The 16074-nt window shown below is 42.3% G+C and overlaps 1 protein-coding gene across 1 annotated transcript in view; it reads right to left on the bottom strand.

Annotated features, from left to right (window-relative positions):
- The window catches only part of GNL2 (G protein nucleolar 2), a 29576-nt gene extending 13813 nt beyond the window's left edge, over positions 1-15763 (bottom strand). Inside the window, exons 1-8 of the mRNA XM_019015549.4 lie at positions 15110-15763; positions 13113-13197; positions 12064-12158; positions 10056-10195; positions 6683-6867; positions 3237-3303; positions 2167-2325; positions 1612-1725 (exon numbers count right to left, since the gene is read on the bottom strand). Of these exons, the coding sequence (XP_018871094.3) occupies positions 1612-1725; positions 2167-2325; positions 3237-3303; positions 6683-6867; positions 10056-10195; positions 12064-12158; positions 13113-13197; positions 15110-15173 (909 nt within the window). The 5' untranslated portion in view covers positions 15174-15763. The remainder of the gene's footprint in view (positions 1-1611; positions 1726-2166; positions 2326-3236; positions 3304-6682; positions 6868-10055; positions 10196-12063; positions 12159-13112; positions 13198-15109) is intronic.
- Positions 15764-16074: the final 311 nt, after the last annotated feature.

The following is a 16074-nucleotide window of genomic DNA, read 5'->3' as shown; positions in this document are numbered from 1 at the left end:
GAAAGGAAATCCCAGAAAGACGACGCTGCAGCAGCCTGGAGAGCGGCCAGCCCTGCGGAGGACGGAGTGCTGGCCACCGAAGGGAACTACCTGTGCTGCCTGGAAGCTCTGACAGTTCCCACTGTATCAGAGAATTTGGTAGTATGATAGTGACAGATACAAATAGAACACAGCAAAGTAACACTAGCGAAAATAAAAGCTTCGATCAGAAAGGAATTATACTCATAGCACACCATGTGGATCAGCTGTGACTAATATTTTACAGTCATGACAATGTAAAGACTGAATGGCCAAGGCTACTCTTCCCAGCCTGTTAGAGTGGCCACCCTGCAGGCTGCAACCCTTTATGAGAAATAAAGCTCTCCTTTCCAAATTAAAACAACAACAACAACCAACCAACACTGAATGAATAATACTGTAACCCAACATTGGCATCTAACAATACAGGGGGAAGTACATACGGAGAGAGGATGGCTATAAGATAGCAAATCCTCATTTTCCATAGTAAGAAATTAATAAGCATCTTAAACTGGGGGTGAGGGGTGGGCACAGATCAAGAAAATAAAATCATAAGCATGTACTAAAAATATGGAGGAAAATAACAGAACTAATGGCTATTGGAAGCATTTGCTTCTGTAAAGTGGGGAAGGGTGGGACAGCAGACATGTGTCATTTGTTAGAAGCCAGGTAGAATTAACTAAATATACAAATTCAAAATGACAGGTGCAGAACATGAAGCTTTAAGAATTTGATAGGGTAGTCTGGTTCCACGGCTTCCCTCAGGAGCTGACGTCTGACCAGGGATCTGAAGCTTAAATTTTGGCAGGGCCCTCTCCAACCAGATGAGACAGAAGCTGCATGGGCTCCATGGGCAGAGGACGCACAGCAGGCCTGGAAAGCCCAGCAGAGCGTGGAATGTCAGGTGCCAGGGCTGTGGCAGAAATGGAAGCAACACTGGTCACGGATGGGGGCAAAGGCTGAGCAAGAAAACACTTCAGAATCTCTTATAATCCTGATGCTCTGTGAGTTTTTACATCTCTGGAAGTTTTTACATCTTCTTCTTCTTTTTTTGAGAAGTCTCGCTCTGTCGCCCAGGCTGGGGTGCAGTGGCGCAATCTCGGCTCACTGCAAACTCCGCCTCCCAGGTTCAAGCGATTCTCCTGCCTCAGCCTCCCAAGTAGCTGGGACTACAGGCGTGTGCCACCATGCCTGGCCAATTTTTATATTTTTAGTAGAGACGGGGTTTCACCATATTGGCCAGGCTGGTCTCAAACTCTTGACCTTGTGATCTGCCTGCCTCAGCCTCCCAAAGTGCTGGGATTACAGGTGTGAGCCACCGCGCCCGGCCACATCTTCTTTTTTTTTTAGAGGCAGGGTTTTGCTCTGTTACCCAGGCTGGAGTGCAGTGGTGCCATCATAGCTCACTGTAGCCTTGATCTCCTGGGCTCCAGCAATCCTCCTGCCTCAGCGTCCTGAGTAGCTAGGAATACAGACCTGCGCAACCACGTCCGGCTAAGAAGTTGGTAACTTTCTGCTATGCCATGGCAAGACAGATTCTTATACCAACTCACAGCTACACAACTCCAGGAGAAACAGATCAGGGCTCAATACCTTTCCAAACTGCCGCAGAAGCTGAATGAATGCTCCCTTGCCAAACGGGTTAGTAAGGCTTGCATGGAAAGCAAGTGTTGGATAATCCTGGGAGAGGACAGCAACCCACCGTTTCTAGAAGGAGAGATGAAAACATTTCGGTAAACTGCAGTTCATTTATTTACATTATGTGGAAGAATCAGAGCTTGAATTACAGAACTGTTTCAAATATACTGTTGTCTAACGAAAATGTTAGCTATAATTCTTTGAAATGTTTTTTCCAAGTATAACGGTTAATGCTTTCTTCTTCTGTCTTATACATACAAAACAATATTCCAAAAAATGTCTTCATTGTTAGTAAATGCAATTAATGGAGCATAATGTGAAGCAGGCAGTGGCCTCAGCAGCCGTCTCCTGGTGCCTCCGCCCACCATCAATGAGCACACTTTCATGTTTCCAATGAGAGCACTCCCATTACTACAATCTCAGCCGGACAACACTTTAGCCTAAAAGCCCTACAACTGACTTATTAACAGATGTCTTAATAGTCTATTCTGGTTTAGTAGTTGTACTTACTGTTGCCCAGGTTGGAACAAGGTCACATTTGTTAAGTACAAAAATGAGGTGTTTCCAAGGTTTTTCCTTCTTCAGGTAAGTTTCAATGTGAGGGGAACGAGTACCCACTGGATCTCTAGCATCAAGAACTTGAACTACAACATCTGATGAATCTATCACCTGAAAATTCAGAAAGGCAAAAATGGTTTGCTACAGTACAAATAAAAGAGGGATGACATTTAAGGGAGTCTGGGAAAAATAAAATAATAATATTTAGAGACAACTTCAAAACAGTCTCTGGGCAGAGTTCGTTGTAGCTAATCTCAAGGCCCGATGATCAGAATTCAAAAGGTTTTTCATCCTGTGGCTTTTGAAACCTGCTGAATTTAAAACAGAAAAACTAGCTGAGATGAAACTCAACTTATTTCCTAACTACTATGGATTATTGAACTAAATCATTTACTTCTTAGACTTCTTTAAGTTTGTAATATTATAGGTTTTGTGTATTTCACAAAAAACTACAAAGTTTAGCTTGCCTTCACGGTACTAGTTTCCTATCATGTTACTATTTAATTACGTGATTATACTTGGAAACTTTTTCTTCTGAAGGTTATTATTAGTGCATGGACATAAACCTCTGCCGGTTAAAGATCACTGGATCAGAAATCAAGATATATAAAGCCTCCTTCACTACCAAGCTAGTAGAGCCAGGTACAGCACTAAACCTTTCTAGACAGGAGTCCCCATCGATAAAAGGAGAGGGGTGGACTAAATAACTTAAAACGTTGCATGTGACTTTAACTAGGCATGATAAATTTGGCAGGAAATCTTAAAAAATACTGACAGGTAATAAATATGTGATTGTATAATAAAAGATAGCTGTTACTCTTATACAAGTACTTTAAAAAATGCAGTTACCTAGATCAATGGTAGTACGCCTTCCGAGTTTCTTTGTAGGAGGAAGAGGATGGAACAGGCAGTGGTGCCTGTACTCTGGGCAACAGAGCTTCAATATATCAAAATTAGTTTTCTTCTACAAAATCATGAAAGCCTGAGGAACCACTCAATGGGAGAGAATTTAGGAGTCTTACCTTGTAGAGCTCACCCCATATTCTTTTGGACTGTCCCTTTTTATAGATCTCTTCTTGAGCTTCATTTCTAAATAAGAAAGCACCCCAAATGAGCAACTGAAGCACCATCAAGACTAAAAGGATGCTTTAGGGTAAAGTCAATGTACCAAAGGAAACAGTATCAAACCCAGTTGGAGATGGACCAGAAACAAACTGAATTTAAAAAGTGTGCCCAAATCTCTGTCAACAAATAAATGGATAAACACAATGTGGCACATATATACACAAGATAGCATTCAACTTTAAAAAAGAAGGAAATTCCAGCTGGCTCAGTGGCTCACACCTGTACCAGCACTTTGGGAGGCCAAGGAGGGCAGACTGCTTGAGCCCAGGAGTTCGAGACCAGCCTGGGCAACATGGCAAAACCCCATCTCCACAAAAAATACAAAAATTAGCTGGGCATAGTGGTGCATGCCTGTAGTCCCAGCTACTGGGGAGACTGGGGTGGGAGAACTCCTTGAGCCCAGGAGGTTGAGGCTGCAGTGAGCCATGAGCAGGCTACTGCTCCAGCCTGGGTGACAGAGCAAGACCCTGTCTCAAAAAATAATTAATTAAAAAAAAAAAAAAGAAGAAGAAAATTCTGACACATGCTACAACACGAATGAACCTTGAAGACATTATGCTAAGTGAAATAAGCCAGACACAAAAGGACAAATACTGTATGATTCCACTTATATTAGGCACCTAAACCAGTCAAATTCATGAGAGAGAAAGTAGAATGTTGTTACCAGGGGCTGGGGGAGAGGGGAAATGGACCATTAGTGTTAAATGGGTACAGGGTTTCAGTTTGGGATGATGAAAAAGTTCTGGAGATGGATAGCTGCAATGATTGCACAACAATGTAAATGAACTTAGTATCACTAAACTGTACACTTGAAAATGGTTAGAAGAGCTGGGCGCAGTGGCTCACACTTGTAATCCCAGCACTTTGGGAGGCTGAGGCAGTGGATCACAAGGCCAGGAGTTCGAGACCAGCCTGACCAACATGGTGAAACCCTGTCTGTACTAAAAATACAAAAAAATTAGCCAGACGTGGTGGCGGGCGCCTGTAATCCCAGCCACTCGGGAGGCTGAGGCTGGAGAATCGCTTGAACCCGGGAGGCAGAGATTGCAGTGAGCCGAGATCACATCAAATGGTTAGAAGAGTACCTTTTTTTTTTTTTTTTTTTGAGACGGAGTCTCGCTCTGTCACCCAGGCTGGAATGCAGTGGTGCGATCTCGGCTCACTGCAACCTCCGCCTCCCGGGTTCAAGCGATTCCCCAGCCTCAGCCTCCCAAGTAGCTGGTACTACAGGTGTGCGCCCCTGCGTCCAGCTAATTTTTGTATTTTTAGTAGGGACTGGGTTTCACCATGTTGGTCAGGCTGGTCTCAAACTACTGACCTCAGGTGATCCGCCCGCCTCAGCCTCCCAAAGTGCTAGCATTACAGGTGTGAGCCACTGCGTCTGGCCACATTTTTTGTTACATATATTTTACCACAATAAAACATTAAACTAAAAAAAAAGCATGACTGAATCAGGCAGTATGAAAATGGAATTGGCAGGACCTGAATCACAACCTATACTCCATAGCTCCCACATAAGGCAGTATTTTTCTGATAAGGTTTAGAATCTGTTTATTTACTAGTCTCTAGGACATTTACCCAAGGTAAACAAAAATAGTTTTGTCTTTACTGCATTACCTACTATACCTGTTGCGGAAGGAAAAATTCAAATCGGCAGAATACAAAGCCAACGAAAGTTCAAATAATTCTAAGAACAAATAAATGAACTCACTGCCTCTTTTTGCTTGGCCTCAAATGGCTTGACATTTTATCTCTAGGTGGCCCAGTGCTTGAAGATGGGCTGACAATAGCAATGAGGTAATAACACTGATGCAGTCAAAGGACAATGCCTCTTCACTAAGACAGCAAAACCTCCACTTCATTTAAGAGACATGAGATGGATGAGAATGAGAGCTTTCTAGCACTGCCCAAGGGAAATGAAATTAAACCCTTTCTCAAGAGCAATGTGGCAGCTGCCTATCAAAAAGCATGCATACCTTTTGATACCATGCTTTGCTCCGTAAGAATTTATCTTTGGGGAATAATTAAGGATGAAAAAGATGCAGTCACATTGATGCTTCATCCTTGTGTTGTTCACCTTAAGGAAAAACTATACACAGTATAAATGTCCAACAATGAGACTAGCCATAACAAACAAAATACTACTCTGACAATAAATATTATATTATTGTTGATTATGTACTGACATAGAAATATATTCCTAATAATCACAGCTTACTGCAGCCTCAAATTCCTGGGCTCCAGTGATCCTCCCACCTCAGCCTTCTGAGTAGCTGGGACTACAGGTGAACATCACTATGCCCAGCCAATTTTTTATTTTTTGTAGAGACAAGGTCTCACTATGTTGCCCAGGCTGGTCTCAAACTCCTGTGCTCAAGCGATCTTCCTGCCTCAGCCTCCCAAAAAACTAGTATTACAGGTGAGCCACTGCAGCCAGCCAGTGACTGATTCTCCTTTTGAGTATGGATCCCTACGAGAATATGATTAAAGTTATAGATACTTCCTCTCCTCCTCCTCCTCCCCAAAACAAAAACAAAAAACACAAAACCCTACTGCCTTTATGTATGCTCACAAATTTTCCACATTTTCTTCAAAGAGTCAAAGAAACCTTACAGGCCATCCATGAACTCAGAGACCTCCAGTTAAGGAAGCCCCGATATTCACAGAGGCATTAACAATGCTTAATATCTGCAATGGGATCATGAGTTATGTTCTTTTTGTTGTATTTTCCAACTTAACTATATTTCCTAATTTGTCTATGACTGGTGTATTACTATTATAAATGAAAAAATGTTATTTATTTTGGGCATGAGGAGAGACCTTTGTCAATCAAGCCACCTTAGACATCTTCAGTCTAGCCCCAATTTCACCAATGTCTCCAGTCTGAGGGAAGAAGATAACTCCATATATGAGTTAAAGCACTGAGCTTCACACAGGCAAAATAAGTTGAAAGAAAATGTTTTGTTGCAGAAGAGCAAATGATGAGATTTGCATGAACTTCAAAACTGTACCTCGGCCGGGTGCGGTGGCTCACACCTGTAATTCTAGCATTTTGGGAGGCCAAGGAGTGTGGATTGCCTGAGCTCACGAGTTCAAGACTAGCCTGGGCAACACGGTGAAACCTTGTCTCTACTAAAATACAAAAAATTAGCCGGGCATGGAGGCATCCACCTGTAGTCCCAGCTACTCAAAAGGCTGAGGCAGGAGAATTGCTTGAACCTGGGAAGCGGAGGTTGCAGTGGGCCAAGATCGCACCACTGCATTCCAGCCTGGGCAACAAAGCAAGACTCCATCTCAAAAAAAAAAAAAAAAAAAAAAACAAAGAAACAAAAACAAACTGTACCTCACACCAGTGTCTTCAGTTACCAAATCACGATCCTTGCCCTGGTCATAGCTCTCAGTGGACATTTCAGCATTTTCGATAAGAGACTGCATATCACTTGCAAATAAGTTTGGTCGTTTCCTTTGTGACTTAGGGCCAAATGTAGTTTCAAAACTTTCAGTATCAAGAATGTGCGCCTTCAAGTTCTGAAGAGAAAGGAGAATAACAGGTAAAACTAAGAAAAGCACTGAGGAAAAGCAAAAAGCTCAACACCCACCTAGGAAAGACTTTCTGATTTTATTTTTCCAAGGTTCAACCCATACCCAAATCTCTAAGAACATGGTTTCAGTCTGGTTTCAAATCAGAATTACTTGTTGAAATGGCACAAACACTGGTTCCCTTATTCTGAAGTTCTGTAAGCTTCCTTGGAGAAATACAAAAGTAATACAAATAATCAAAGTAAATATGAATAGTTGTACAAAAACTTGCCAAAAACTCTGCTTTATTTCATTTATCATAAACTTCAGTCAAATGTAATTAAGGCTACAGTGGTGAAAATTAATCTTTTCCACCATTTTTTATAGCTTTCAAACAAGAGCATAAAATTCGCCAAATTCATAGATTTTGTCAAGGACAATCATACTCATATTTGTGAGTTTTTTTTAAACCAACTGTAAATGCCAACTTTTTCTTGGAAGTTAATTTCTTTCATGGCTAAAAGGAATTGCTTGTTTTGTAAGATGCATTTTAGTTTCAGATAACATTTTCCCTAATTTAGGTAACGTTTTTATTAAATGCACATGGCAAGTATTCAGATGAAAAACATCTCGCAAAAGTCCAAAATAATAGTTTAGATGTGATAAAAGGAACCTGATACTAACTAGAACTTGATGTGCCTGTAAAGGAGTTACAGGCATAGGAATTTCTGAAGCAAGATAAAAGAGTTGGGATCTATCACATAACAGAATGTTAACAGCCTGCAGACAATTAAAAAAAAAAATCACCCTTTTCCCCCTAGTACAAGCTCCTCCGTAAGCACCACTACCAAAAGCTGTGAGGATGATGCAGCAGCCCCCATAGTTTCTGAACTTTAACAGATCCCCTCTTCCAACTTCTAAAGATCCTTAAACTATTATCATTTTCTCAGATGCCCTAACCCACAACTCAGTTTAGTTTTAGTCACTACGTTCCACTCGGGAGCATCCCCAAACAGAAGCAGCTCATTTTACATGGGAAATAGGGTCTAATGTCACTGGGTAAAATCAAGTGTGACCAAAATTATCCTTCAAAATCTCTTAACCTGTAAGTTACAGTACCCAAGGCTTTATGTCTACAAACCTACACATTAGTAAGTATAACACAGTAATATACAGTATATAAAGCACATATGCAGTTACAGTACTCTTACTGTATTGCTACAGAAATACAGTAGTTCTAAAACACATATAGATGAATATGCGTATCTGATCTAACTCCATTGTGCAAAATAATCTCAGAATTAGATTTTATAAGTAATAGATATTACACTAAAATAAAATAGTTAAGGTTTTTCAAGGCCAAAGCAGAAAACTCATCAGTTACTCTGAGCAGCTTTCTGCATCAACAAAGAAGCTGACTGGTGCAACTGCAGACCCTTCATTCTACATACCAGATATTTAAACACTGAATTTTAGAAGCACTGACAACAAGTACAGGCAACGAAGCAATAAATCCATCATAGAACCTCTCTGTTCTTCTCATAAACAGGATTCAATAGTTGCTTAAAAGATGGCTTTAGGGAGAACAGACAAAGAGAACAAGGGAAATGAGCAACTTGTCTGTGGTTCATGAATTACACTCATGTGTTCCCCTGAAAGAAAACAGTCATTCTACTAATAGGTGCCATTCTTCTAGTGCATCATAAAACAAAACATAACTGACAAAACCTGAGGCAATAACCAGGCCTTGGTTTTTATTTTGTTCTGCAAGTAAACAGTTTTCTTTGAACTATTTTATTTTTATTTATTTATTTGAGACGGAGTCTTGCTCTGTCGCCTGGGCTGGCATGCAGTGGCGCAATCTCGGCTCACTGCAAGCTCTGCCTCCCGGGTTCATATCATTCTCCTGCCTCAGCCTCCTGAGTAGCTGGGACTACAGGCGCCCGCCACCACGCCCGGCTAATTTTTTTTGTATTTTTAGTAGAGACGGGGTTTCACGTGTTAGCCAGGATGGTCTCAATCTCCTGACCTCGTGATCCACCCGCCTTGGCTTCCCAAAGTGCTGGAATTCAGGCGTGAGCCACCGCGCCCGGCCTGAACTATTTAACCCATGTATGCATGTCAATGTTCTTCTCCCCTCCTCATACTGGAACTGAAGCTTACGTACTGGCTACATTTCTGGGAATTTATTATTCAATGCAAGTAAAAATAAGCAGACAAACAACAGATTCTTTCTTTGTTCTGTGTGAAACTCATTCCACTCAACCCAGATTGAATCCTTACTGCACTTCAAATTTTAGCAATTGACAACCAATGTGACCAGCACCCCTTCCTTCAGCTGAGAAAAAATCTCAAGGATCTCACAAAAGCTGAACGTACGCAACACCAAAGTTCTACCAACTCAATCCTAATTCTACGCTGTCCCAAAGTTTGATGGAATTACCACTTAAAACAAGTTTGCCTACCAAAATAAATAATATTACTAATAGCTGTTATCAATTTAGCTCTTATTAGGTGGTGTGCTATGTGCTCACTATGGGCCAAGTGCTTTACAGATGCTTCATCTGTAGCCAATAACCCAAGGAGGTGGGTTATCTATACTTTCTGTTTTTTTTCAGATGGAGTTTCGCTCCTGTTGCCCAGGCTGGAGTGCAATGGCACGATCTTGGCTCACCGCAATCTCTGCCTCCCAGGTTCAAGCGATTCTCCTGCCTCAGCCTCTCCTGAGTAGCTGAGATTACAGGTATGCACCACCACGCCTGGCTAATTTTGTATTTTTAGTAGAGACAGGGTTTCTTCTTGTTGGTCAGGTTGGTCTCAAACTCCTGACCTCAGGTGTTCCGCCTGCCTGGGCCTCCCAAGTGCTGGGATTACAGGCGTGAGCCACTGTGTCCGACCTATCCATACTTTCAAGGCAAAGAAGTTAAAGTTCATGGAGAAACCCAACTAAGGGCACAGGAAGGGATAGAGCAAGGATTAAAATTCAGGTCTCAACTCCAAAACCTGAGCTTTGATCCACTACACTACTGCACCTCATACTAAACATGAAAAGGTGAAAAGAGAGGTCTTAGAAAGTTCATCATTGCTACATTAAAGTCACTATTTTCTAAGGAAAAACAAAAGACAAATATGTTAGAGAGGGATCTGCATGGAGTTTGCCCAGGAAATTCCATCACCAGGGATATCCTACATCTTACATGAGGCCGGATTCGATCATGGAGAAGAGACATTGGTAACTTGCTTTGCTTCATGACAACTTTGTATGGATCCTTCATAACTGTATCCATTTCCTCTTGAAATTTTTGTAATGATGACTGCTTAATCACACGTGTGTTTCCTGTTTTACAAATAAAGAACGTTGCCACTTAGTAAATATTTGCGCATCCATCTTCCACTGACACGGTGAAAGGCAAGATTTTAAATTACCCTCACTTAGCCAAGCACCTGATCCATCCATCCCTTGGAGCTGTTTTCAAACTTAAAAGAGGAAAAAACCAAAAAACTGCCTCTCCTGCACTTGCACACTATGAACTATTCCACAAACCCAGACCCACAAAGGGTTTCAATAGTTTTCCAAGTCCAGTTTCCTGACTAAATGAAACTGAGAAATAAATAGCGTGGAATGGAACTGAGATCTGTCAAATGTCCTACTACCTGCTAGATCTAGCAGAGAAACTTGGAGCCAATCACAGCTGATCAGTCAGTATAGACAGAGAATCTTGAAACACTGAAATTTGAGTCACAGTTAACCACTTTTAGGGTTATGAGGATTCAAAGGGACTATTAACCAATGAGTCCATGCAAGGGAACAAGATAGAGCCCTGCACCACCACCTGGAAAACATCTTGTGAGGGAGACCCTGAAAAGCATTCAATTAAACAGCATGCTGCGGCATAAATGCAAAACAGCAAGGTGGTAATGACGGTAGCAAGTAATGCTTATATTATACTCACTATTTGCTAGGCACTATTCTAAGCGCTTTATATATATTTACTTTTTTTTTTTTTTTTTTTGAGATGGAGTCTCACTCTGTCACCCAGGCTGGAGTGCAGTGGCACAATCTCAGCTCACTGCAACCTCTGCCTCCTGGGCTCAAGGGATTCTCCTGCCCCAGCCTCCCAAGTAGCTGGGATTACAGGTGCCCACCACAACGCCTGGCTAATTTTTGTATATTTAGTAGAGATGGGGGTTTCACTGTGTTGGCCAGGCTGGTCTCGAATGCCTGACCTCAAGTGATCCACCAGCCTTGGCCTCCCAAAGTGCTGGGATTACAGGCGTGAGCCACTGCGCCCTGCCTGTATTTACTCATTTGATTACCATGACAGTCTTATGAGATAGGTTTCATCTTATTCTCATGTTAGGGATGAGAAAACTGATGAACAGACAGACTTAATAACTTGCCCACTGGCACATAAATGACAGAACTAGAATTCAAACCCAGGCAGTCTAATCGAGTCACAGTACCCGGCAGCCACGCTAAATGCTTCTCTGCAGAGTTTTCTTTGACACCCTTCTGTGTTGCAGTTCTTAGGAAGTATCCCACCGAAAGTATAAGAGACTCAAAGGTGGCTGCCACCTGCCCCCAAGGACAGAGGTCAAACACCAAGCAAACACTGGGGTCTGATCATCTAAAGTGCCCATACATTTACCAGTGGCTAAGGGCAAAGTTAAAAGCCCAGACTGAAATGAGACAGGGAGTTTTCCAAGGAAGAAGCTGTGATCACCCTGAGACTGAAGATACTCTATTCACTGTTGGAAGGTTCAACAGTGAGACCCTTTAATTGTCACCCAAGTTCAAATAAAAACCCCATTAAGAAGTGTTTCAGAGGAACTTCGGGCTAATGCACTTACCCTGAAGGATATATGCACAAAACCTACAAGGCCACCTCTCAAACAGTATCTCTTTAGGAAAGCAGAAAAGATTAAGATGAGCATTCTAAGGTCTGTGAATGCTAGTCATTAAGGATGGTCTTATCTGCTTAAGAGGGTTCAATTACAATTACTAATGGTGAGCGCTCTTCAAAAAGAAGTTATTTATTAAATCGACCACCACTACTTTTCCCAGTAATTTTTCTTATCCCTTTCTCAGATAATCCTTGCCAGTTTCACTCACCAAAAACTCCTGCTGTTTAGACATTTAAACATCCTAGCCGTTTCCACTCAGCATATATTTTGTAGAGCAAAGTAACAGGGGATAATACTCACCAAACCATTTAATATTTGGCTCTACTCTTGCCACTGTGCCAGAAGCCACCGTTGATTGATATTGCAGGGGTTTAATTATTTTACCACGACTGTTCCTAAATTGAGGAAAGAACAGATATTGGTTGACAACAGAAGAATGGCAACAGCGAAGTTTGATTTACAGAATATATTTTCCATCAAAAGGACTTCTTACTTTGGTTTTAAATGATCATGAAATACCAATTCCAGTAAACACAAAGTACTTCTACATTTGAAACAGATTGCCCAAAAGCTATTTAACCTCTTGCAACAGAGCACGTAATGATTTCTGCTAGATGAATAACAACTAATGGTGACGTTCTAAAAAATCTGGTTACTGTTTACTTTTAAAAAAAAAACACACATACTTGAGTTTTTTGGGTAATTATTCAAAGGCTGGTTTAAATGAATTTTTCAACTAGAGGGTGATTTACGCCGGAATTCCAAATTCTAAAACAAACTGCAAAGTAGATGACTACACATATTAAGTTCTTTGACATTTGTATTTTAGTCACATCTTTTAGGACAGACGGAGACGGAGAATCTAATTACCAAACAAATTAAGACCAGTTAGCGGAATGCCACACTCAGCAAATCCCTGTGGTAGAGGCTACCTCAGCAGAACTCGGAGTTTTGATGAGTGTCCAAGTGCCACAATGTCGTGATCTACATTTTGGCATTAAAAAACACATTTTCTGGTGGCTTTCCTAACTACAGTCCTGTAGGTTTTGTTATATCTGGCCATATTTAACTCTGAGATTTAATGCGCCATTTGTGGAGGTCAGGGCTGTGAGAAACAAGACCTCTACTTTTGAGTATTGTGAAACCATCACTATTTCACCGCCAGCTACCCATGCCCTTAACCAAAAATTAACACTTTATCCTAACGACACTCACGTACAATTATATTTGAGAATATATAACTCCTATTTGGAGGAAGTGGGGGTGAGAACAGCAAAGGCTTCATCAGTCTCAGCTAGCAGTCAAGGGCATAAAGGAAAAGAGAAAGGATGACAGCACCCAGTGCTCACCTGCGCTCCTTTTGCCTATACATATTCAGGCGCCGGATGGTGGCCCGGTCCCTCATGTTTTGGCCTCCCGCTCCCTGCACTCGATCTACAAAAGGCAGAAGTACACAGTGCACTATTTGATAACCAACCAGTATAACCAACAAGTCATTGCTTAAAATGCAACAAGCAGTTCACCCAAATTAGGTAAGAAGCCACCAACCACAAAAATCTCTACTTTCTCCATATGTTGCTCCAATAATTATTACTTGAAGCTACATGGTATGACACAGCTGACCCAATCTTTGATCTTCGATAGGATTGTATTTGAGAAGAATAGCTAATATTTTTGAGCGCTTATGATGGCACTGTGTTATCCAAATTATAGGCATCATCTGATTTAATCTATACAATAATCCTATAGATATATTATCCCCATGCTGCGGAGTGAGAAACTGAGGCACAGTGGTCAGACACCTTGCCCAAGGTCAAACCGTTACTAAATGGCAGAGCCAGAATTTGAACATGAGCATTTGATCACCATCTATGGTCTTAACCACGAAGATACCTACCTCTGTGTCTCAGTTTAACAAATATTGAGTGCCTGCTCCATGCAAGGCACCATGGAGACTATAATTTTGATATATGTGTTCTTACTTTCTTAATGTTTGATTTTTGTTTAATCAACACAGCAATTCTTGCCTTACACCTCAAAGAGAAAGAGAAGGACAAACGAACAGGGTAATACTAGCCTAGCTTCTCATTTTGGGAGCCCTTTATTTACTTATTTATTCATTTATTCATTATTATTATCTTTTTTTTGAGACAGAGTCTTGCTCTGTCACCCAGGCTGGAGTGCAGTGTCGCGATCTCAGCTCACTACAACCTCCACCTCCCCGGTTCATGCAATTCTTCCACCTCAGCCTCCCGAGTAGCTGGGATTACGGGCATCCGCCATCATGCCCGGCTAATCTTTGTATTTTTGTAGAGAGGGGGTTTCATCATGTTGGTCAGGCTGGTCTTGAACTCCTGACCTCAGGTGATCCGACCGCCTCGGCCTCCCAAAGTGCTGGGATTACAGGCGTGAGCCACCACGCCTGGCCAGGAGCCCCTTAAATCACCTGTCTGGTCCTGAAGTGATACAGTAGAAGACATGCTGAAACTACAGCCCATTGGCTCTCCTAACAGTCTCTAACAGTAGAAACTGGCGGCTCTACCACTACTCACTAACTGTTGCAATTATGACAAGCCACTTCCTGTATTTTGATTCAGTCTCTTCACCTGTAAAATCATAATCTCTAAGGGCCTTTTGCGGTCCAACATTCTGAGATTCCAGTTTATGCAAAGTGAATAATTTATTATCAATCCGGAATAAACATTCAACATGCATTAAAATTGTCAAAAATTCTAAACCATATTTTAAAACAAAGTTTTATTAATTAAACCTGAATGGAAGGAACTCTCCCATAGGATGTCTTGTTAATCGTACAGGTGGAACCTCGCCAAAACTTACACACATCTCCTAAACAGCCTTACTGCAATGATCATACTGACTTCTTTGTAGGGTTCTCTAAGCACTTTACCAGATAGAATAACTCCAAGGGCCAAAACTATAAGCCCTTTCTCATTTTAAAGGTCAAAGCTAAGGTGGCAGGCAAGTATGATCACGTGTAAAAGGCCCGATGGGTCAACCTACACCATTTTTAATCTGACTTTCTCTGCATCTCTCAACTGGAGAGGACCCAAGGCTGTCAGCCTGAGTGTTCACTTTCCTTGACTTCAGACCAGTTGACTACACTTTGGCCTGCCAGGCGTGCACTGAGCCCTCCTCAGTTCCCCCCTGAGAAGAAACCACCACAAATATTGCTTTCCTTTTTCCCTTTTCATCCCCAACAGCCACCCCGCTCGTAGTCATTCTAAGCAATGCCACTCGAGTAACCCTCCTTCCCCTCCAGTGCTCCTCGGAGCCCTTCCCTATACTTCCTCCAAGCTCCACCCTCGATCAGCCCTGCCGCCTGTACCTGGGTTTGTGCTAGCCTTGGACGGGTTGATGGTGCTCCGTCCTTTGTACTTGGGCTTCACCATCTTGGCGACGAGACCCGGACCGGAGTGCGAGGTCCGGCTTACGTGGTGAAACAAACTTTTATGTTCTCAAGCCCGGCTGAAGAGACCGGCCTGAACCACGCCGGACCACGTGTGCACGACATACGTCACTTCCGCTCGCGTTCCTCTCTGCCTCAGAGCGACTTCCTGTGAACGCGCGGCGCGCGCCCTCACCCTCCTGGCTCCGCCCCCGCTCCAGCCGCCTAGGCGTCGCCCTGCGTGGAGCCCCAGCCCGCTCCAGTCCTAGCAACCGCCAAGCTGCCCCTCCATAGCAACCGCCTAGTTACCCTGAACGCGCGGCCAGAGCTCCCAGTTGGGTCCACCTCCAAATAAAGAAGCTTCTTCCCAGGCCAGTGGCACAAGCTTAAGTTTGTCTTCTGAATTTGTCTTCTAAGTCCTTCCAAAAGTTGCCGACCACACAGCAGCCAAATATCCGTTAGGAGGTGTCATTCTCTTCCTTACAACTCCAGTGGCTTATCATCACTCTTAGAATGAGAGGTAGGGGAAGGGAGAAGGGAGAAACAGACAGAGACAGAGATTGATTCAAACTTTTTGCATCCCTACAGGATTCTGTGATCTGGCCCCTGCCTGCCTATTTATCTAATCTCATGTGTACCTCCCTCCCTCTGGTTATTCTGACATTTACACTGGATATTCTCTCTGCCTGAATCACTCTTTCCCAGAATCTTTGCATAGCTGTCATTCAATCCTAAGCTCAAATATCACCTATTGGTAGGCCTGCAAGAATTAGCAAATAGAAATACAGGACACCAAATTAAATTAGAATTTCAGAGAAAAAAAAATGAATACTTTTCTTTAGTACACCTCCAACAGTGCCTGGAAAATACTTAGACTAAAAAAGTATTCATCGTTTGCCTGAAAT

This window comes from Gorilla gorilla, chromosome 1 (assembly GCF_029281585.2).
Source record: "Gorilla gorilla gorilla isolate KB3781 chromosome 1, NHGRI_mGorGor1-v2.1_pri, whole genome shotgun sequence".
NCBI classification, from domain to species: domain Eukaryota; kingdom Metazoa; phylum Chordata; class Mammalia; order Primates; family Hominidae; genus Gorilla; species Gorilla gorilla.
This window is presented reverse-complemented; position numbering and strand designations above follow the sequence as displayed.